The 24,525-nt window shown below is 41.0% G+C and overlaps 1 protein-coding gene across 1 annotated transcript in view; it reads right to left on the reverse strand.

Annotated features, from left to right (window-relative positions):
• The window catches only part of POLA2 (DNA polymerase alpha 2, accessory subunit), a 51,713-nt gene that overhangs the window by 20,048 nt on the left and 7,140 nt on the right, over positions 1 to 24,525 (reverse strand). The window contains exons 5-14 of the mRNA XM_067472423.1: positions 22,161 to 22,267; positions 21,626 to 21,819; positions 18,586 to 18,674; positions 15,519 to 15,674; positions 14,324 to 14,386; positions 10,752 to 10,794; positions 10,492 to 10,616; positions 6,721 to 6,759; positions 4,491 to 4,564; positions 2,909 to 3,017 (exon numbers count right to left, since the gene is read on the reverse strand). Coding sequence (XP_067328524.1) covers positions 2,909 to 3,017; positions 4,491 to 4,564; positions 6,721 to 6,759; positions 10,492 to 10,616; positions 10,752 to 10,794; positions 14,324 to 14,386; positions 15,519 to 15,674; positions 18,586 to 18,674; positions 21,626 to 21,819; positions 22,161 to 22,267 — 999 coding nt within the window. The remainder of the gene's footprint in view (positions 1 to 2,908; positions 3,018 to 4,490; positions 4,565 to 6,720; positions 6,760 to 10,491; positions 10,617 to 10,751; positions 10,795 to 14,323; positions 14,387 to 15,518; positions 15,675 to 18,585; positions 18,675 to 21,625; positions 21,820 to 22,160; positions 22,268 to 24,525) is intronic.

Consider the following 24,525-nt stretch of genomic DNA (forward strand, 5'->3'; position numbering starts at 1 on the left):
AGGGACCCTTAAAGAAGGACAATGATATGTTGCATATTCCAAAGTAGGCAAACCAGACACTCTGCACATCAACACTGACAAAGAAACAGCAAGAAATCCTGTTTACACAACGAGCATAAAGGAATTACATATATTAGAAACCAACACTTTCTCATTACTTTATTTTCCAGATCACCAAACTGGGCCACAGCAATCGATCGACATTATTTTTGGCTAAGGGACAATGCAAACATGGGTCAAGGCTCATGCTTGGACTGTGAGTCCCAGCATTCCTAATGCAACGCAGGAGATTTCTGGTGGGAAATTCTAGGGTCAGGCTGAGGTAAGGTTTCTCTTGAGGGAGTTCCCTGCAAATGAAGAGGAAAGGAGGAAAAGAAATGACCGGCCGAGATTATGCAAACCGAGCAAGGGAAGTCCCCATTTCCTTTCTCAGGATGACACACATTTCCTGGCAGATTGGAAATGCAATCTCCTCCACCCTCAGAAGAAGACTTTTGCAAGAAAAAAAAACACATAGGATTTTTTTAAACCCACCAAATTGTACTTTCGCTTCACTTTCCCCAATCCAGACAAGGGATCGGAAGTGTCAGTTGCTTCACAAAAAGTGTATGCATGTATGTTTGTTCTGCAAAGGCTTCTACGTGGATTGAAGGAACAGGACCAAACATGGTGGAAAGACCCTTGACGATGCAACTTAAAATACTGGTGGGGTCCTTCCCCATCCCTTGGCTGCTAGCCTGGCTGAGAGAGTCTGGAAGTTGGGGTCCCCAAAAGCAAGATTTCCACATTGTGCCCTTTGCTCAGTGACTGCCTTTCTTTAACCACCAGCGCCACCTAGTGGTGGCTGAGCTACTAGAATAATAGAATCCTAGAGTTGGAAGAGACCTCATGGGCCATCCAGTCCAACCCCATTCTGCCAAGAAGTAGGAAAATTGCATTCAAAGCACCCCCGACAGATGGCCATCCAGCCTCTGTTTCAAAGCTTCCAAAGAAGGAGCCTCCACCACACTCCGGGGCAGAGAGTTCCACTGCTGAACACTCTCACAGTCAGGAAGCTCGGAGGAGCTCTGTACATAATAAAACAAGAAACGTACAACATACATATAACACACACATATGTTAAGTTGTATGTGTGTTGTGTGTGGGTCTGTGTGTGTATACTGGGCCAGAGTGAAGAGAGAGGGGGCCAGGGGACAGTTCCACCTGTGTTATGCTAATAATATAATATAATATAATATAATATAATATAATATTGTAATACAATATAAGACTACTACTACTAATAATAAAAATTATTATATCATAATTATATATGTTATATTACATGTAATATTACTAATAACATTACATTATAATAGTATAGTATAATATAGTATCCAGCCTCTGTTTAAAAGCCTCCAAAGAAGGAGCCTCCACCACACTCCGGGGCAGAGAGTTCCACTGCTGAACAGTTCTCACAGTCAGGAAGCACTTCTTCATGTTCAGGTGGAATCTCCTTTCTTGTAGTTTGAAGCCATTGTTCCATTGCGTCCTAGTCTCCAGGGCAGCAGAAAACAAGCTTGCTCCCTCCTCCCTATGACTTCCTCTCACATATTCATACATGGATATCATGTCTCCTCCCATCCTTCTCTTCTTCAGGCTAAACATGCCCAGCTCTTTAAGCTGCTCCTCATAGGGCTTGTACTAGCACTCTCTTAACTGATGCCAATTAAGCCACCAAGGGAAGGAAGAGAAGTCCTGTTTATGTCTTCATATCTTCATCCCATTTATTCAAAACCTATTTCCTTTCTTTTTATCCATTTTCCTGTTTATATCCATCTTCACACGAAGTTTCTTGGAGCAGAATGAAATACTCAAGACGCAATTGCAAACCGTGCCAACAAAGAGAAAAAATAAGACAAGTGCAAAGAAGCACGAATGGATGTCCAAAGAACTAACTGTGCTAAGACACAAAAGAGACATGCACAAGAAGTGGAAAATGGGAGAAATCACCAAAGAAGAATTCAAACAAATAGCCAACACCTGTAGGGAAAAGGTCCGCCAGGCTAAAGCACAAAACGAGCACAGGCTTGCCAGGGACATTAAAAACAATAAAAAGGGCTTCTTTTCTTATGTCAGTAGAAAAAGGAAAAACAAGGAGGCGATAGGGCCTCTTCGAGAAGATGGGGCAATACTGACAGGGGATAGGGAAAAGGCAGAACTACTTAATGCCTTCTTTGCCTCGGTCTTCTCACAAAAAGAAAGTCATCTTCAACCTCAGCAAGATGGAGTGGATGAGGGATTAGAGGACATCCAACCCCAAATTGGGAATCCAGTCGTCCAGGAATACCTGACCGCTCTAAATGAGTTCAAGTCCCCAGGACCAGATCAACTACACCCAAGAGTATTGAAGGAACTAGCGGAAGTAATTTCCGAACCATTGGCAACCATCTTTGAGAGTTCTTGGAGAACGGGAGACGTTCCAGCACACTGAAGGAGGGCCAATGTGGTCCCAATCTTCAAGAAGGGAAAAAAGGATGACCCAATCAACTACCGTCCGGTCAGCCTCATGTCGATACTAGGCAAGATTCTGGGGTTGGATTGGATGTCCCATGAGGTCCCTTCCAACTCTTTGATTCTATGATTCTTTGCAAAATGCAGGAGACTCTCAGGTAACTGCCACCACTGGGAATAAGTAGTTGCCAAATAAATTTCTGCTCCACAGTCTATTCAAGGTAGTCAATGCTAAAATTGTCAAATAAAAAGCCTATACAACCAGAATTAAAATATTGGTTTCAAGTCTAGAGGAAACGATAAAAACAGGTGGGAAACCAAAATCTGGCGTTGCCAAACAGAACTCAGAAACAAATAATTGCAAGTAAAGAAATAAACAAACCACAACAAGAGCAAAGTGAGTATTGGGAAGTACCTTCTCGTCTTCTTTTGACAGATCGAAGCCGGAGAACGGAGGCTGGGGATAAACATAGACATGGTGGACGTCTCTCAGAGAAGGGACGATGACCAGGCGCGATCCAGCACTAAAGTTTGGGGGAGAAAAGAGAAATATATATATACTAGCTTGGGGGACCTGGCGATGCTCAGGTTATTTGAAAAAGGCATTGTTTGTTTTGGGTGTTCGGTAATATCAGTTTGGCAATTTGTAACGTCGTCCGATGTCGGCTGGGTTCAGTGTTCTCCGGATAAGGGTGAACTACAACTCCCATATGTCAAGGACAATCACCCCCAGATCCTGTCTGTATTCGCAGTTAGCCATATAGGGTCTGTGTGCTAAGTTTTGTGCAGATCTGACATCAGCTGGATTCAGTGCTCTCTGGATAAGGGTGAACTACAACTCCCATATGTCAAGGACAATCACCCCCAAACCTTGTCTGTATTCGTAGTTAGTCATATTAGGTCTGAGTGCCAAGTTTGGTGCCGATCTGACATCGGCTGGGTTCAATTCTCTCTGGATAAGGGTGAACTACAAATCCCATATGTAAAGGACACTCATCCTTAAACCCAATGTTTACACACAGTTGGCCATGTTGGGTCTGTGTGCCAAGTTTGGTCCAGGTCTATTGTTGGTGGGGTCACAGTGCAGGGTGAACTACAACTTCCATCATGTTGAGTCAGTCCCTCAACCCACTTTTTGTTTGACCAATTATAACGAATCACACAGCTGTACCACCAAATTATAACGATGACACCACTACAGATTAGAGGGAGAAATGGTTGTTGAAACCATTTAGAAGTTAGGAACTGGGAACCACTGGAACTGTGAGACTTAAAAGCATTATTTAAAAGGTTTCCGCTGCCACCATATTACTAAAGAACAGGCTGAGGTACTATTGAGAGGTAGTTCAGTAACACGCTCTGTATTACTCTAGTTTTATTAGAGGCTGGTAGAAAGCTGACTTGAATAACACTTTTACTATTTTACTGACACAAAAGCACAGTATGTATGTATGTATTATTATTATTATTGCACAATATAAAAGCACAGTATGTATTATTATTATTATTATTATTTTACTGACACAAAAGCACAGTATGTATTATTATTATTATTATTATTACTATTGCACAGTATAAAAACAGTGTGTATTGCTGTTATTATTATTATTTTACTGACACAAAAGCACAGTATGTCACCGCAAACGAGATCTATATGCTGGATTTCGTATCACAAAATCACAAGTCGAACACTTCCCAAACGTCTAGGACTGTGTGATATTATTATTATTATTATTATTATTATTATTATTATTGGACTCCCCACCCACATACATATTTTTCCTTATGTGTGTATGTATGTCTCTCTGTGTGTATATAAGGCTGAAGCTACATTACAAAATGTACCTGTTCTGACTTACATACAAATTCAACTTAAGAACAAGCCTACAGAACCTCTCCTGTTTGTATATAAACAGAACTCCAAGGTTGGGAGTGTTAGCAACAGAGAAGGCAAAAATAAAAATCTGATAAATCCAAGAGAAGGGCCACGTCTTTACCTCCTTGTCTCTTCAATTATGGATTTCAGGCACATCTTGAAGATGTCTTCAAAGGAGCTGGTGAACTGGCAGTCCTAAAAGCAACACAAAAGCCATAAGTGGGAGCTCAGTGGACTAACACACACAAGTTCAAAACATTCTGCGCAAAAAAGATCTAGGAGTCTTAGGAGAAAATAAGTTGAACGTGAGTCAACAACATGATGCTGCAGCGAAAAAGGCCAATGCAATTCTAGACTGTATCAATAGGAATCTAGTGTCTGGATCAAGGGAAATCATAGCTCCACTCTGTTCCGCTTTGGTCAGACCTCACCCGGAATAACCCTGTGTTTGGTTCTGAAGACGGAAATGGACAAGAAGGAAAGTGTCCAGAAAAGGGCCACCAAAACAGTCAAAGGCTTGGATTTATTATTCATTGATTTACAACATTTATATGTCGCCCTTCTCACCCTGAAGAGGTCTCAGAGCGGCTTACAAGATATATATACATAGGCAAAGGTAAAGGTTTTCCCCTGACATTAAGTCTAGCCGTGTCCGACTCTGGGGTATGGTGCTCATCTCCATTTCTAAGACGAAGAGCCGGTGTTGTCCGTAGACACCTCCAAGGTCATGTGGCTAGCATGACTGCATGGAGCGCCCTTACCTTCTCGCCGGAGCAGTACCTATTGATTTGCTAGGTTGGCAGAAGCTGGGACTGACATTGGAAGCTCACTCCACTCCCCGGATTTGAACTCACAACCTTTCGGGCAACAAGCTCAGCAGCTCAGCGCTTTAACCCACTGCGCCAACGGAGGCTCCAATATATTAAAGAATCAGCATAGTACAATACCAGTATTATATACTACTATATTGTACTACACTATTATATTGTATTATTATTAGTAACTAGCCATCCCCTGCCATGCGTTGCTGTGGCCCACTCTGGTGGTCATGGGGGTTCTGTGTGGGATTCAGAATGCTCTGTGACTGTAGGTAAACTATAAATCCCAGCAACTACAACTCCCAAATGTCAAGATTCTATTTCTCCCAAACTCCACCAGTGTTCACATTTGGGCATATTGAGTATTTGTGGAGAGTTTGGTCCATATCCATCATTGTTTGAGTCCACAGTGCTCTCTGGATGTAGGTGAACTACAACTCCCAAACTCAAGGTCAATGCCCACCAAACCCTTCTAGGGTTATCTGTTGGTCATGGGAGTTCTGGTGCCAAGTTTGGTTCAATTCCCTCGTTGATGGAGTTCAGAATGCTCTTTGATTGTAGGTGAACTATAAATCCCAGCAACTACAACTCCCAAATAACAAAATCATAATTTTTGAGTGATGGTCACTTTTTGTGTTGTCAGACGTTTCGTTGCCAAATTTGGTGTGATTTTGTTCATTGGTTCTTTTGTTTTTAGGGTACTCATTATGCACAGAGCATTTTTAGATAGATAGATAGAAAGATAGATAGATAGATAGATAGATAGATAGAACAATATATTATTAGCAGTATTATATTGCATTACATTATAATATTATAAATATTATACGGCCAATTCTCTCACGCCAGAAGTGACTTGCAGTTTCTCAAGTCACTCCTGACACACAATTTTTTTTATAAATATTATATGTACATACAATATATTATATTATATTATATTATATTATATTATATTACATTACATTATATTACAAGTAGCAGCCAGCAATGAAAGAACCAAGGCACTGACACCTCAAGCCCATCCTCTGTTTGGATATCAGCCAGCAAGCTAATGCCTTAGATCAAGAAATAGCTTCCTAAGCTCTACAGAGATACTTGCAGGAACACCTCAGCAAGCAAGAGTCCAAAAGTGGCAGGCTGAAACCCGGAAACTCAATGAGTGGCTGAAATCGGATGAGAAACTCCCTCCTGGGCACACAGAAGACTGGGTGACTAGGAAGGCGTTGATCAGATTGTGATCTGGGATCACGAGATGCTGAGCCAACCTTAAGAAATGGGGCTACAAAATGGAGTCTACAACATGTGAAAGCAAACCACAGAGCACTGACTACAATGCACCCTGAGCCCTGCCACATGCACAATGGATGACCTTCTCACAGCGACATCAGAGGTTCTCCAAGTGGCCAGCTTCTGCTCAAAGGACGTTTAGTACAAACTTTGTTTGTGGTTTTTCTCTACATTATCACTGTATTCTCAATTCGCTTCTGACACTATAAATAAATAAACGAACGAACTAACGAACTCCGGACTCACCTCCACTTGTTTGTGCTTCGCATCAAGGAAGGGCCCAAGCTGCAAACAATCGGAGGAAACCAAGTTATCCAAAGGGGAAAAAACAGTAGTTAAGCACCATGTTCCTTTCCGAAAATAAAGCTAATCAGAGTGTTGGATTATTTGGAAAAGGTAGAAGTGCTTGGTGCTTTCGTGCCAAGTTTGGAAAACACCAGAAAGCTTTGCCACAAAGTGTCTGCCAGGGATAAGCAAAATATAGATTGCTTGGGAGTCGGGTGATGGCTCCTTTTAAGCAGAGCCTGGATGGCCATCTGTCGGGAGGGCTTTGATTGTGTCACCCTGCATAGCGGAATTAGGTCGGGTTTGATGGCTTCTGGGGCTCCTTTCTAACTCTAATGTAATATAGATTGCGTTGGAGTCTGGTGGTAGCTCCTTTAAAGCAGTCTGGATGGCCATCTTTTGGGAGGGCTTTGATTGTGTCTCCCTACATAGCAGAATTAGGTTGGGCTGGATGGCCTCTGGGGCTCCTTTCTAACGGTAATGTAATATTGATTGCGTTGGAGTCTGGTGGTGGCTCCTTTTAAGCAGAGTCTGGATGTCCATCTGTCGGGAGGGCTTTGATTGTGTCGCCCTGCATAGCAGAATTAGGTCGGGCTGGATGGCTTAATCTATGTAATATATAGATTATAGATAATATATAATCTATATATTACATTATAACTCTAATGTAATATAGATTGCTTGGGAGTCTGGTGGTGGCTCCTTTAAAGCAGAGTCTGGATGGCCATCTGTCAGGAGGGTTTTGATTGTGTCATCCTGCATAGCAGAATTAGGATGTCCTCTGGGGCTCCTCTCTAACTCTAATGTAATATAGATTGCGTTGGAGTCTGGTGGTGGCTCCTTTTAAGTAGAGCCTGGATGGCCATCTGTCGGGAGGGTTTTGATTGTGTCGCCCTGCATAGCAGAATTTGGTTGGCCTCTGGGGCTACTTTCTAACTCTAATGTAATATGGATTGCCTGGCAGTCTGGTGGTGGCTCCTTTTAAGCAGAGTCTGGATGGCCATCTGTCGGGAGGGCTTTGATTGTGTCGCCCTGCATAGCAGAATTAGGTTGAGGTGGATGTCCTCTGGGGCTTCTCTCTAACTCTAATGTAATATAGATTGCGTTGGAGTCTGGTGGTGGCTCCTTTAAAGCAGAGTCTGGATGGCCATCTGTCGGGAGGGCTTTGATTGTGTCGCCCTGCATAGTGGAATTAGGTTGGGCTGGATGGCCTCTGGGGCTCCTTTCTAACTCTAATGTAATATAGATTGCATCAGAGTCTGGTGGTGGCTCCTTTTAAGCAGAGTCTGGATGTCCATCTGTCGGGAGGGCTTTGATTGTGTCGCCCTGCATAGCAGAATGAGGTTGGCCTCTGGGGCTCCTTTCTAACTCTAATGCAATATAGATTGCTTGGGAGTCTGGTGGTGGATCCTTTTAAGCAGAGTCTGGATGTCCATCTTTTGGGAGGGCTTTGATTGTGTCACCCTGCATAGCGGAATTAGGTCGGGTTTGATGGCTTCTGGGGCTCCTTTCTAACTCTAATGTAATATAGATTGCGTTGGAGTCTGGTGGTAGCTCCTTTAAAGCAGAGTCTGGATGGCCATCTTTTGGGAGGGCTTTGATTGTGTCTCCCTACATAGCAGAATTAGGTTGGGCTGGATGGCCTCTGGGGCTCCTTTCTAACGGTAATATAATATAGATTGCGTTGGAGTCTGTTGGTGGCTCCTTTTAAGCAGAGCCTGGATGTCCATCTGTCGGGAGGGCTTTGATTGTGTCTCCTTGCATAGCAGAATTACGTTGGCCTCTAGGGTCCTTTCTAACTCTAATGTAATATAGATTGCCTGGGAGTCTGGTGGTGGCTCCTTTTAAGCACAGCCTGGATGGCCATCTGTCGGGAGGGCTTTGATTGTGTCGCCCTGCATAGCAGAATTAGGTCGGGCTGGATGGCTTAATCTATGTAATATATAGATTATAGATAATATATAATCTATATATTACATTATAACTCTAATGTAATATAGATTGCTTGGGAGTCTGGTGGTGGCTCCTTTAAAGCAGAGCCTGGATGGCCATCTGTCGGGAGGGCTTTGATTGTGTCGCCCTGCATAGCAGAATGAGGTTGGCCTCTGGGGTTCCTTTCTAACTCTAATGTAATATGGATTGCCTGGCAGTCTGGTGGTGGCTCCTTTTAAGCAGAGCCTGGATGTCCATCTGTCGGGAGGGCTTTGATTGTGTCGCCCTGCATAGCAGAATTAGGTCGGGCTGGGTGGCTTAATCTATGTAATATATAGATTATATATAGATAATATGTAATCTATATATTACATTATAACTCTAATGTAATATAGATTGCCTGGGAGTTTGGTGGTTGCTCCTTTTAAGCAGAGTCTGGATGGCCATCTGTCGGGAGGGTTTTGATTGTGTCATCCTGCATATCAGAATTAGGTTGGCCTCTGGAGCACCTTTCTAACTCTAATGTAATGCAGATTGCCTGGGAGTCTGGTGATCACTCCTTTTAAGCAGAGTATGCATGACCATCTGTCGGGAGGTTTTAATTGTGTCTCCCTGCATCGCAGAATTAGGTTGGGCTGGATGGCTTCATCTATGTAATATATAAATTATATATTATGTATATATAATCTATATAGATTATATATAGATAATATATAATCTATATATTACATTATAACTCTAATGTAATATAAATTGCTTGGGAGTCTGGTGGTGGCTCAGTTTAAGCAGAGCCTGGATGTCCATCTGTCGGGAGGGTTTTGATTGTGTCTCCCTGCATAGCAGAATTACGTTGGCCTCTAGGGTCCTTTCTAACTCTAATGTAATATAGATTGCCTGGGAGTCTGGTGGTGGCTCCTTTTAAGCACAGCCTGGATGGCTATCTGTTGGGAGGGTTTTGATTGTGTTGCCCTGCATAGCAGAATAAGGTTGGGCTGGATGGCTTAATTTATGTAATATACAGATTATATATTATCTATATATAATCTATATAGATAATATACAATCTATATATTACATTATAACTCTAATGCTTGGGAGTCTGGTGGTGGCTCCTTTTAAGCAGAGCCTGGATGGCCATCAGTCGGGAGGGCTTTGATTGTGTCGCCCTGCATAGCAGAATCAGGTTGGCCTCTGGGGCTCCTTTCTAACTCTAGTGCAATATAGATTGCGTTGGAGTCTGGTGGTGGCTCCGTTTAAGCAGAGCCTGGATGGCCATCAGTCGGGAGGGATTTGATTGTGTCACCCTGCATAACGGAATTAGGCTGGTCTCTGGGGCTCCTTTCTAACTCTAATGTAATACAGATTGCTTGGCAGTCTGGTGGTGGTTCTGTTTAAGCATAGTCTGGATGGCTATCTGTTGGGAGGGCTTTGATTGTGTCATCCTGCATAGCAGAATTAGGTTGGCCTCTGAGGCTCCTTTGTAACTCTAATGCAATATAATTTGCATTGGAGTCTGGTGGTTGCTCCTTTTAAGCAGAGTCTAGATGGCCATCTGTCGGGAGAGTTTTGATTGTGTTGTCCTGCATAGCAGAATGAGGATGGCCTCTGGGGCTCCTTTCTAACTCTAATGTAATATAGATTGCGTTGGAGTCTGGTGGTGGCTCCTTTAAAGCAGAGTCTGGATGGCCATCTGTCGGGAGGGCTTTGGTTGTGTCTTCCTGTCTGGCAGAAGGGGGTTGGACTGGATGGCCTTTGGAGTTCCCTTCCAAGTCTAGGATTCTATGGAATCTTCAGCCTTACCAGGATGCAAACGTCTGGCTTGTCTTTATTAATGACGTTAATCAGGTCCAACAAAGGGTCGTATGTGATGCTGTCCGAAGTGGTGTATGGGCCACAGGCAACCAGGACCATCTGAGGCTCTGGATCTGAAAGGGAAAAAAGCAGAGACCCATCTAATGCAGTCTGAACAACACTAACCACACTTTGCAAACCCAAACTGGATTATATAGCAGTGTGGATCCAGCCGAAGGGCTCCAACACAGTCCCAGGATCTCACTCACCTTCAAGCAAATCTGTAGGTTTATGAAACGGAAGTGGCACTCCCTGAAGAGAGAAGAAATGAAAAGTATGTCGGGGATCAATAGCCTTACACGCTGTAGGAAGCAACTTTCAAGATTTCTACGAAACCGGAAAGCCATTTTCAGAAGACAAAAGTAAAGGTAAAGGTTTCCCCTTGACGTTAAGTCTAGTCGTGTCTGACTCTGAGGTTTGGTGCTCATCTCCATTTCATTGTCCATAGACACCTCCAAGGTCATGTGGCTAGTCTGACTACACGGAGCGCTATTACCTTCCCGCAGATGTGATCTACTCACATCTACGTGTTTTTGAACTGCTAGGTTCGCAGAAGCTGGGGCTAACAGTGGGAGCTCATCCCACTCCCGCTCATCCCACTCCTTGAATTAGAACAATGTATTATTATTATTATTAGTAGTAGCAGCAATAGTATCAATATAAGTATTAATACTGCTAGCACAATGTATTATTATTATTATTAGTAGTAGTAGTAGCAGTGGTATCAATATAAGTATTTATACTGCTAGCACAATGTATTATTACTATTATTATTAGAAGTAGTAGTAGCAGTAGTATCAATATAAATATTTATACTGCTAGCACAATGTATTATTATTATTAGTAGTAGCAGTAGTATCAAAATTAGTATGTATACCCATAGCATAATGTATTATTATTATTAGTAATAGTAGCAGTAGTATCAAAATTAGTATTTATACTAGCACAATGTATTATTATTAGTAGTAGTAGTAGCAATAGTAGTAGTAGCAGTAGTATCAATATTAGTATTTATACTGCTAGCACAATGTCTTATATTATTATTATTAGTAGTAGTAGTAGCAATAGTAGTAGTAGCAGTAGTATCAATATTAGTATTTATACCCATAACACAATGTATTATTATTACTAGAAGTAGTAGTAGTAGTAGCAGTAGTATCAATATTAGTATTTATACTGCTAGCACAATGTATTATTGGTAGTAGTAGTAGCAGCAGTAGTAGCAGTAATATCAATATTAGTATTTATACTGCTAGCACAATGTATTATTATTTGTAGTAGTAGTAGCAGCAGTAGTATCAATATTAGTATTTATACTGCTAGCACAATGTATTATTATTATTATTAGTAGTAGTAGCAGTAGTAGCAGTAGTATCAATATTAGTATTTATACTGCTAGCACAATGTATTATTATTATTATTAGTAGTAGTAGTAGTAGCAGTAGTATCAATATTAGTATTTATACTGCTAGCATAATGTATTATTATTATTATTAGTAGTAGTAGTAGTATCAATATTAGTATTTATACTGCTAGCACAATGTATTATTATTATTAGTAGTAGTAGTAGCAGTAGTAGCAGCATAAGTATTTAAACTGCTAGCACAATGTATTATTATTATTATTACTACTAGTAGTATCAATATTAGTATTTATACTGCTAGCACAATGTATTATTATTGTTATTATTATTACTAGTAGTAGTAGCAGTAGTATCAATATTAGTATTTATACTGTTAGAAAAATGTATTATTATTATTAGTAGTAGTAGCAGTAGTATAAATATTAGTATTTATACCCATAGCACAATGCATTAGTAGTAGTAGTAGCAGTAGTATCAATATTAGTATTTATACTGCTAGAACAATGTATTATTAGTAGTAGTAGCAGCAGTAGTTTCAAAATTAGTATTTATACCCACAGCACAATGTATTCTTATTAGTAGTAGTAGATCAATATTAGTACTTATATCGGTAGCACAATGTATTATTATTATTATTATTATTATTATTATTATTATTAGCAGTTCCACTGGTAGCACAATGTATTCTTTTATTAGTAGTTGTAGCAGTAGTATCAATGTTAGTATTTATATCGGTAGTACAATGTATTATTATTATTATTACTAGTAGTAGTAGTAGCAACAGCAGTAGTAGTAATATCTATACACATATTAAAAGTGAAAGTATGTATGTATGTGTGCGGCTAAGGTGTCCACTTAGACAGGCTCCCACTTCCATGAATAGCTAAGCTATAGCTCCCGCTACTCAGGAGATACCAAAGGCCCTTCCTCCAATGACATTGCTGTTTACAGTGAGTGCCATGAACATGTCCATGTCCTCCCCAAGCACCATACTGCCCACCATTTGATCCTAGATTTTATGTGTTTCCTCCACCACAGACATCCCAGTGTTCCTTACTCTCTCCATTGGTGTGGAATTTGCATGACCCCCACCCACTGCCTCTCCATTAACCTTATCCTATTTTTTTCTATGGCACACAGCAAACAGAGGAATGGATCAGCAACTGAGCACACCAGGTGTATTTATACACAACGGAGTCTCAAAGTGGCTAACCGTAAATACGAATATTGATACTACTAATAATAATACATTGTGCTATGGCTATAAATACTAATATTGATACTACTTGTACTACTACTAATAATAATACATTGTGCTACGGATATAAATACTAATATTGATACTACTTGTACTACTACTAATAATAATACATTGTGCTACGGGTATACATATTAATATTGATACTACTACTACTACTAATAATAATAATAATACATTGTGCTACGGATATAAATACTAATATTGATACTACTTGTACTACTACTAATAATACATTGTGCTACGGGTATAAATATTAATATTGATACTACTTCTACTACTACTAATAATAATACATTGTGCTACGGGTATAAATACTAATATTGATACTACTTCTACTCCTACTAATAATAATACATTGTGCTACGGGTATAAATATTAATATTGATACTACTTCTACTACTACTACTACTAATAATAATAATAATACATTGTGCTACAGGTATACTAATATTGATACTACTTCTATTAATAATAATAATACATTGTGCTACGGGTATAAATACTAATATTGATACTATTGCTACTACTAATAATAATAATACATTGTGCTACGGGTATAAATATTAATATTGATACTACTTCTACTACTAATAATAATAATACATTGTGCTACGAGTATAAATATTAATATTGATACTACTTCTACTACTACTACTAATAATAATAATACATTGTGCTACAGATATACTAATATTGATACTACTTCTATTAATAATAATAATATATTGTGCTATGGGTATAAATACTAATATTGATACTACTTCTACTACTACTAATAATACATTGTGCTACGGGTATAAATACTAATATTGATACTACTTCTACTACTACTACTAATAATAATAATACATTGTGCTACAGGTATACTAATATTGATACTACTTCTATTAATAATAATAATACATTGTGCTACGGGTATAAATACTAATATTGATACTATTGCTACTACTAATAATAATCATAATACATTGTGCTAGCAGTATGTGAATTAAATGTGTGAATTAAAACCTAATACACAAAAACATTAAAAAATAGCATTTAAATTTAGAAGTTTTAAACATCAGCAGTTGGAACCAATAAAAAACTAACACAAGATAGCATAAAACCAATGGGGAAAAAGCCCAGGCAGAGCATTAGTAATACATCAAATTTCTCACCTCATATAGTTTGGATGCAAAAAACTGCTTCCCGGTACTGTTGATGCCTTCCATAACAACAACCTAAAAACAGGAAAAATGGGAAAGACTTTCAGGTTTCTGACTTTCTAATGTTTACTTATCTGTCTGTACCACAAAAGTACAGGAGAGAAGGAAAGAAAGGAAGGAAGAGAAGGAAGGAGAGAAGGAGGGAAAGAAGAAGGGAAAGAAGGAGGGAAGGAGAGAAAGAAGGGTAGAGAAGGAAGGAAGGAGAGAAGGAAGGAGAGAAGGAGGGAAAGAAGAAGGGAAAGAAGGAGGGAAGGAGAGAAAGAAGGAAAGAAAGAAGGGTAGAGAAGGAAGGAAGGAGAGAAGGAAAGAAAGAAAGGAAGAGAAGGAAGGAAAGGAGGGAAAGAAGGAGGGAAGGAGAGAAAGAAGGAAAGAAAGAACAGTAGAGAAGGAAGGAAGGAGAGAAGGAAAGAAAGGAAGAGAAGGAAGGAGAGAAGGAGGGAAAGAAGAAGGAAAAGAAGGAGGGAAGGAGAGAAAGAAGGAAAGAAAGAAGGGTAGAGAAGGAAGGAAGGAGAGAAGGAAAGGAAGAAAGGAAGAGAAGGAAGGAAAGGAGGGAAAGAAGGAGGGAAGGAGAGAAAGAAGGAAAGAAAGAACAGTAGAGAAGGAAGGAAGGAGAGAAGGAGGGAAAGAAGAAGGGAAGGAGAGAAAGAAGGAAAGAAAGAAAGGTAGAGAAGGAAGGAAGGAGAGAAGGAGAGAAGGAAAGAAAGAGAAGGAAGGAGAGAAGGAGGGAAAGAAGAAGGGAAAGAAGGAGGGAAGGAGAGGAGGAGAGAGAAGGAAGGAGAGAAAGAGAGAAAGGAGGAGGGAAGAAGAAAAGAAAGAAAGGTAGAGAAGGGAGAAGGAAATAAAAAAGTGAAAAAGGGGAGGAAGGAGAGAAGGAACGAAAGAGAGAAAGGGGAGGGAAGGAGAGAACCAAAGAGCAAAGGAAGAGAGAGAAGAAACAGGTAAAGAAGAAAGAAAGAAGGGAAAGAAAAAGAGGGAAGGAAGGAAAGAGGGAGGGAAGGAAGGAGAGAAATAGAGAAGGAGAGAAACAGGGAGAGAAGGTTGGCCACAGCAACGCGTGGCGGGTACAGCTAGTACATTATAACTGGGTTCTCCATTTGCTTCTGACACGATAAATAAACAAACATCTCTGTAGGTCAAGATGCCTCACCTGTCCAGGGAAAAGGGAATACTCTGGAAGCTCTGAGACGTCCACCGGAATGAGGCCGCCCGAGGAGTGTTCCTGGTCGCCTTCCAGGACGATGGATTTGGCGTTGAGTTTGCCATTGGCATCACAGCCAATCTGGCCCAGAACCGTCACTAGATCCTTAAAATCAGTAAATCACAACATATGGATAATTTTTGACATTAAAGATATTGTGCACAATGTCGAAGAGGTCCTATCGCCTCCTTGTTCTTCCTTTTTCTACTGACATAAGAAAAGAAACCCTTTTTATTGTTTTTAATGTCCCTAGCAAGCCCGAGCTCGTTTTGTGCTTTAGCCTTGCGGACCTTTTCCCTACAGGTGTTGGCTATTTGTTTGAATTCTTCTTTGGTGATTTCTCCCTTTTTCCACTTCTTGTGCATGTCTCTTTTGTGTCTTAGCAATGAAACTAAACGAAATCTATATATAGTATGACTAAAACAAAAAATCATAATAATTAAAAAAACATTAGTATATAAATAAATTAGAATTAAATAATATATTGTGTTGTCGAAGGCTTCCATGGCTGGAATCACTGGGTTGCTGTGAATTTTTCGGGGTGAATGTTTCGGGCATTCTCTCCTGATGTTTTGCCCACACCAATGGCAGGTATCCTCAGAGGTTGTGAGGTTAGTTGGAAACTCAGGAATGTCCAGGGTGGGAGAAAAAACTCTCTTTCTCCCACCCTGGATGTTCCAACTGGCCAGCTTGATTAGCGTTGAATAGCCTTGTCGCTTCAAAGCCTGGCTGCTTCCTGCCTGGGGGATTCCTTTATTGGGAGGTGTTAGGTGGCCCTGGTTGTTTCCTGTCTGGAATTCCCCAGTTTTCTGAATGTTGCTCTTGATATTCCACAACATATTACTTGAGAACACAGAAATGCTGGCCCACTCTAACAACCACATGTCAGACAACACAGGGAAGCCATTAAAATCCACAAGCATGTGGACAATTCCAACAGAAAGGAGGAAACCAGGTGGAAGGCAGTCCCGGTCAGGGTTGGCTTGATGTGTCTTCCTCTTGGCATGTTTCTCTCTTTTGCCCTCCATTCGTGGCTCTTCAAATTCTACATCACTGCTAGTCACAGCTGACTTCCAACTGGAGTGCTCAAGGACTAAGACTTCCCAGTTCTCAGTGTCTATGCCAGTTTTTAAGGTTGGCTTTGGGCCCATCTTTCAATCTCTTTTCCTGCCCACCAAAATTCCGTTTTGCATTTTTGAGTTTGGAATAGAGCAACAGCTTTGGGAGACGGTGGTTGGGCATCTGGACAACGCGGCCGGTCCAGCAGAGTTGATGGCAGAGGAGCATCGCTTCAATGCTGGTGGTCTTTGCTTCTTCCGGCACGCTGATGTTTGTCCGCTTGTTTTCCCAAGAGGTTTGCAGGATTTTTCGGAGGCAGCAGTGATGGAATCGTTCTAGGAGTTGCATGTGACATCTGTAGACAGTCCACGTTTCGCAGGCATATAGCAGAGTTGGCAGGACAATAGCTTTGTAAACAAGCACCTTGGTATCCCTACGGATGTCCCAGTCCTCAAACACTCTCTGCTTCATTCAGAAAAATGCTGCACTCGCAAAGTTCAGGCAGTGTTGTATTTCAGTGATGGAATCGTTCCAGGTGTTGCATGTGATGTCTGTAGACAGTCCACGTTTCACAGGAATATAGCAGAGTTGGGAGGACAATAACATTATAAACAAGCACCTTGGTCTCCCTATGGATGTCCCGGTCCTCAAACACTTTCTGCTTCATTTGGAAAAATGCTGCACTCGCAGAGCTCAGGCGGTGTTGTATTTTGATGTCAATGTTGACGTCTGTAGACAGTCCACGTCTCGCAGGCATATAGCAGGGTTGGGAGGACAATAGCTTTGTAAACAAGTACCTTGTCTGCTTATCTTTCCAAGAGATTTGCAGGATTTTTCGGTGTCAGAGCTGACAGGAGTTGCGTGTGACATCTGTAGACAGTCCACGTTTCGCAGGCGTATAGGGTTGGGAGGACAGTAGCTTTGTAAACAAGCACCTTGGTATCCCTACAGATGCCCTGGCCCTCAAACACTCTCTGCTCCTTCGGGGAAAAGCTGCACTCGCAGAATTCAGGTGGTGTTGTATTTCGGTGTCAATGTTGACTTTGGTGAAGAGGTGGCTGCCAAGGGAGCAGAAATGGTCCACATTTTCTAATGTTACACCATTAAGCTGTATCTCTGGCATTGGAGAGGGGTTGGCTGGTGACTGATGGAAGAGCACTTGGGTTTTCTTAATGACAGGCCGAGCTTCTCGTATGCTTCTGCGAAGGTGTTTAGAGTGGCTTGTAGGTCTTCTTCTGAATGCGCACAGATGACATTGTCATCAGCATATTGGAGTTCTATAACAGATGTTGCTCTGACCTTAGTCTTGACTTTGCTGAGGTTAAACAGCTTGTCAACTGTCCGATAGAGGATTTCCACTCCGGTGGGAAGCTTCCCATCAACAAGGTGAAGTATCATAGCGATGAAGATGGAGAATAAAGTTGAGGCAGTAACACATCCCTGTTTGACACCTGATTCCACCTTAAATGGGTCACTTTGGGAGCCAAGGCTGTCCAAGGCTGTTGTTATCATTACCATTATTATTATTATTACTATATTATTATTATTATTATTATTATTATTATTATGCTATGTAACACCATTTTTGTTTCTGGGTTATAAATGTCATTTCCTAATTGAGTCTATCATAAAAACATGGGAAAGGTTCATTAAACTGAAAAATCTTTGTTCTGAAAGGTTAAAAATGGCATATTTTCATTAACTTTTGGGTTTCAGGAAGGATGAAAATACAAAAGCAACGTTGCGAGAGTAGGGCAAATACTTTCACAATAAGGACAGCACTATTAAACAGGAATTAATACTTTCAAACCAGGAACAGGCCATTTTTTCAAATTTTGTTGACATATGTACTGTTATTATTATTAGACAATATTTAAGGGACGGCCTCCATACCTCATCTCAATATTAGTAAAGTATTACCAAGCAATAATCATATAATTTTAGGTAGAGAGCTCACCTGCACAGGGATGCTCAGAGAGGAAAATTCTTCAATGTTGTAATGCTCCTTTAGTGCTTCGCCTAATTCTTCAATTTTGTATGAGAGTACTGTTGGGAAAAAAAGAATAATAGAATAATATTTTCAGGGTCCAGATTTAGCCTTTGGAGGAAAAGAAACGTGCAAACACAGGACCTTCTCTGCGCATGTACAAAGTGCCTTTCTCATCACCAAGTAATTATAACCCACATGTCTGTAAAAGGAGCAGCGAGTTAAACTGCTGAGCTGCTGAACTTGCTGACCGAGAGGTCGGCAGTTCGAATCCAGGGAGTGATCCTAAGATCATCTGGGAATGCCCTGCTCTCGCTCCCGTCAACAGCACAAATGCGCCTGGCGGGGACGGGAGACAGGGCCTTCTCAGCGGTGGCTCCCCGCCTTTGGAACACACTCCCAAACTGAGGTAAGATTGGCCACCTCCCTCCTGGTTTTTCAAAAGAAATTAAAGACATGGTTTTGGGACCAAGCTTTTGAACAACAGATGCAAGCAGTACCTTAAAGGGATGTGACTGGAATGACGGTATGGCTGACGAGACAGTTTTATTGTTTTAATGATGACTTATGTACTGTTTAATTATGTTTTACGCTGAATTGCGGTTTTGATTATTGTAATTGCTATGTAATGGCCTTGTATTAGGGCCCATCGTAAGCCGTCCTGATTCCCCTTCGGGGGTAGAGAAGGATGGGATAGAAATGCGGGAAATAATAATAATAATAATAATGAGCTCCCGCTATTAGCCCCAGCTTCTGCCAACCTAGCAGTTAGAAAATATGCAAATGTGAGTAGATCAATCTTTATAATATTATAATGTAATACAATATACTACTACTAATAATACAATATTATAATTATATATAGATATTACATGTAATATTACTAATAATATTTATTTATTTATTATTCAAACTTATATGCCGCCACTCCCCTGGGGCTCGGAGCGGCTTACAAGAACAGGCTAAAATCTAACACAATTTAAAAACAATTTAAAATAATTTTAAAATAGCAATATCAATAATCAAAGGCCTGTCGAAACAGGTATGTCTTACATTATATTATAATATTATGGTATAGTACAATATAGTAATATATAATACTGATATTGTACTATGCTAATAACATAATATATACTAGCAGTATACTGTATACTAGCAGTACCCGCCACGTGTTGCTGTGGCCAACCTTCCCTCCCTCTTTCTCTCCTTTCTTTCTTTCTTTCTCTCCTTCCTGCCCTCCCTCTTTCCTTCCTTTCTTCTTTTTCTTTCCTTTCTCATTCCCCTCTTTCTTCCTTCTCTACCTGTTTCTTTCCTTGCTTTCTTTGCTCTTTGGTTCCATCTTACCTTGTCTCTTTCCTTCCTTCCTTCTTTCTCTCTTTCATTCCTTCTCTCCTTCCTTCCATCTCTCTTTCCATCCTTCTTTCACTTTTTTATTTCCTTCTCTCCTTCCTTCCTTCTCTACCTTTGTTTCTTTCCTTCCTTCTCTCCTTCTTTCCCTTTTTCTCTCCCTCCTTCTCTCCCTCCTTCCTTCCCCCTTTCTGTGCATATGTGTTTTGTGTGTGCATATATGTCTGTATATATTTGTGTATATATGTGGTTTTGCGCATGAGTTGTAATGTATGTTTTTGGCTTTTTCAGTCTCTTCTGCTGTGTTTTTCAACGTTTTTCTGAGTGATGGTCACTTGTTGGCCTGAGAGGTGTCTTGTGTCCAAATGTAGTGTCAATTCATCCAGTGCTTTTTTAGTTATGTTAATCCCACAAACAAACATTACATTTTTATTTATATAGATTGTATGTACAGTGCTCCCTCACTTATTCCTGGGGTTAGGTTCCAAGACCTCCCGTAATAAGTGAAAAACTGCAATGTACAGATATTCTATTTTAATATTTATACCTTATTTTAGTAGTTATACACTATTTTAAGTCTTTATAAACTTAAAATAAAGTGAAGGAAAAGAAGGAAGGCTGGAAGGAGAACTGAGGAGGGAAAGCACCTTGAATAGAGTGGCGGCAAAATCCCACAAAACAGCAAAAATACCATGAAATATATTTTAAATTACTTTTTATGAAATCTGCGAAAAAGCGAGTCCGCAATAAGCAAACTGCGAAGTAGCGAGGGAACACTCTATATGTATCTTGTAAGGCGCTCTTAGTTCCCTTCGGGGTGAGAAGGGTAGCATATAAATGTTGTAAACATTGCTCTACTCCGAACTCAAGAACGGAAAACGGAATGTTGGAGAACAGGAAAAGAGATTGAAAGATGGGCTCAAAGCCAGCTTCAAAAACTCTGGCATAGACACTGAGAACTGGGAAACCCTGGCCTGTGAGCACTCTAGTTGGAGGTCAGCTGTGACCAGTAGTGCTGTAGAATTTGAAGAGGCACGAATGGAGAGCGAAAGAGAGAAATGTGCCAAGAGGAAGGCGCGTCAAGCCAACCCCGACTGGGACTACCTTCCACCTGGAAACCAATGCCCTCATTGCGGGAGAAGATGCAGGTCAAGAATAGGGCTCCACAGTCACCTACGGAGCCACCACCAGGACACTACACTTGGAGGACCATCATCCTCGGACTACAAGGGATCACCTAAGTAAGTAAAGGTAAGTATGGACAACGCCCTTCAGCTTAGAAATGGAGATGAGCACCACCCCATAGAGTCGGACTTGATTGGACATGTCAAGCAGAAACCTTCACCTTTTTTGTTCAGGTCACAGAGCTTCAGACATTTTTTTTTGTCATGTCAGGAGTGACTTGAGAAACTGCAAGTCGCTTCTGGTGTGAGAGAATTGGCCGTCTGCAAGGACGTTGCCCAAGGGATGCCCGGATGTTTTATCATCCTTGTGGGAGGCTTCTCTCATGTCCCCGCATGAGGAGCTGGAGCTGATAGTGGGAGCTCATCCCTGGATTCGAACCTGTGACCTGTTGGTCTTCAGTCCTGCCAGCGCAGGGGTTTAACCCACTGTGCCACCGGGGACTCCTAGCTTCATACATACATAAATACATACAAATTACCTTCTCGGTTTTCCAGTAGGTCCTGGAACATGTATTTGTAGGGTTTGCTAAGGGAATCCTTTGCAGAACTGAACAGCTTCAGAGAAGTCTTCAGGCCTCCGTTTCCAGTCCAGGAAGTGCCCAAAACGGAGCCAAAAGAGGTGGCCACTTCGCCACGTTGGCTCCGAGATGCGTATTTCTGAGACGGAGTAGCACTTTGGAGGCCGGGAAAGAGAAAGATTGGTTTGAATGACATTTTCTTGACGCGATCTTGGCTTGTTTTGATTGGAAAACCACCCCTTAGTTACTTTGCACAACTAAACTAATGTATTTTGATCTCCCCGACCCCTAGTCTTAATTGGGAAATAAGAAGGACCAGGGATACATAAGGGAGCATCGACATTTTCGTGCCTAGAAATTTGCGTCAAAGAGTCCCACAATCTTAAGAACCCAAAGCTCAAGACCAAGTCATGCAAATCCGATTCGGCAGGAATCAAACACAACGTGGAGTGGAAGCAGCAAGCAGACGGCTGACATGCTGGTATGGGACCCTTACCTGGGGGAGAAGCTATTGGGGGAAAACGCCAAGCGTGGGCTACGGCCAGAAAGGGTCCGCTTAGAGCGCGGGTTCTCCGGCGTCGTGATCTCCCGCTTCTGAGAAGTCTGCAAGATATTTCAAGACACAACATCAGGATCCAACGAAGGGCCGAAAGCTTTTATTGGTCACAAACCTGGCACCGCTTATGCCCCTCGTATCCGAGGGGGATGTGTTCCTAAACATTGGAAACTTGAAGAATAGCAAACTCAGTCCATCATGATTCCTTAGGTGTCATGACATAAATGTCAACAGGGGACATATTAACTGTTGTGTATAGTCTATTTATTTATTTATTTACGGCATTTATATGCCACCCTTCTCACCCTGAAGGGGACTGTTGTAGTAGAGTATGTGAGTAACGTTACAAACAGTAGTATGGGTGCCAGAAGGGGGGAAAGGGTTACTTGGGAGCAGGAATCTGATGATGAGCAGCAGAGAAAGAGGATCCGGGACATACTTACGGTACCTACAGATAAGGAGACATTTGAGGGATTCTCTGGGGATGAAGGGTCAATGAGTGAAGTAGAAGAGGGAGACACCATGGATTGGACTATTGGGAAGAAAAAGGGTTACTCGGGAGCAGGAATCTGATGAGGAGTGGCAGAGAAAGAGGATCCGGGATATACTTACAGCACCTACAGATGAGGAATCATTTGAGGGATTCTCTGAGGATGATGGGTCAAGGAGTGGAGGAAACGGAGGTGACACCATGGATTGGACTAAAATAAGGGAAGTGCAAGCTATTTGTGCGGAGCCAACACCTAGTGATACGTTTATGGGGTTCTCTGGGGGTGAAGACTGGCAATCGGGGAATACAACTGAATCTTGGGGGGATCTAAGTCTTGACAGGAGATGGAAAAGGTGGAGGGTTGGATGTAGGAATTAACGTGAAGAGTTGAGAGCAGCTGCGAGGTATAATGATGGGGCTGTGGTCAGTTCATCTTATGATGATGTGTAGATAAAAGTGGGTTTAGGGATGAGGGTTCCTTGCAGAAGGCAAGGTGTTGGTGTGCGTTTGTGTATTGGGTATTGTATGGACTTGTTGCTGCCTGTTTCGTGTTCAGCATTGGTTTGGGATCTGCAGGTTGGTGTTCCTCATCGTGTGTGCTTTTGACTTGGATTGGCTTCTCGTGAGTGTGGATTTCTCCCTTCCTGAACCTGGACCGGCTTGGTTAAGACGCTGTTTACGTGGACTTTGAAACTACGCTATTTCGGATTTCTCCTGCTACGACCCTGGACTTCGGCTGACTACGCTTTTCTCCGTGCAGCTTCATCTCTTTGTTAACCAGTTGTGTGCTTTGCCTTTTTGTTTTGCCTAAAAGCACCTTGTTTGATTCGGTTCTTTTGTCTGTTTAATCCGGATTATATTTCTGTTTAACTTTTGGACCAGGTCTCGTTTGGCTTTTGAGCTTTGACCAGAGGCACTGCATTTAAGTGTATCTGTGTCCTTTTTCCTTTGTTGCAATAAACTCTGTTTTGAAACTAATTCTGAGTCTGGTCCTTTAAGGCGTCTGTGATTCCGACAAGGACTCAGAGCGGCTTACAAGATATACTTTCATACAATATATTATATTATTAGCATAGTACAATATCAATATTATATATTACTATATTGCACTATACCATTATATTGTAATACTATTAGTAATATTACATATAATGTAAATATATAATTACAATATTGTATTATTACTAGTATTATATTGTATTACATTATAATATCATAAATATATAGCCTATATGGACACTTACAAGGTTTAGAGAAGAATATTGGTCCAAAACATTCGGCTAGGACAACGTTTTAGGAAGCCATAAAAGTTTGTTTATACTTTGGATGGATGAGAGATTGAACCTTTTTTTATGACAGACATTGGAGAACCAAGGACGAATGAAGTAATGATGGACCAATGAAGTATTCAGATATTTTGTCAAAGACTTTCATGGTCAGAATCACTGGATTATTGTGGGTTTTCTGGGCTGTATGACCATGTTCCCAAAGCATTCTCTCCTGACGTTTTGTCCACATCTATGGAAGGCATCCCCAGAGGTTGTGAGGTCTGTTGGAAACTAGGAAAATGGGGTTTGTATATCTGTGGAATGTCCAGAGTGGGAGAAAGAACTTTTGTGTTTATTTTTTTTATTTACGACATTTATATGCCACCCTTCTCACCCTGAAGGGTACTCAGAGCAGCTTACAAGTAAAAAGTAAATACGATATATTATTATTATCATAGCACAATATTAATATTATACATTACATTGTATTATGGCATTATGCTGTAATATTATTAGTAATCTATATAAAAATGTAATGTTCGTTTGT

This window comes from Anolis sagrei, chromosome 12 (assembly GCF_037176765.1).
Source record: "Anolis sagrei isolate rAnoSag1 chromosome 12, rAnoSag1.mat, whole genome shotgun sequence".
Taxonomy (NCBI): domain Eukaryota; kingdom Metazoa; phylum Chordata; class Lepidosauria; order Squamata; family Dactyloidae; genus Anolis; species Anolis sagrei.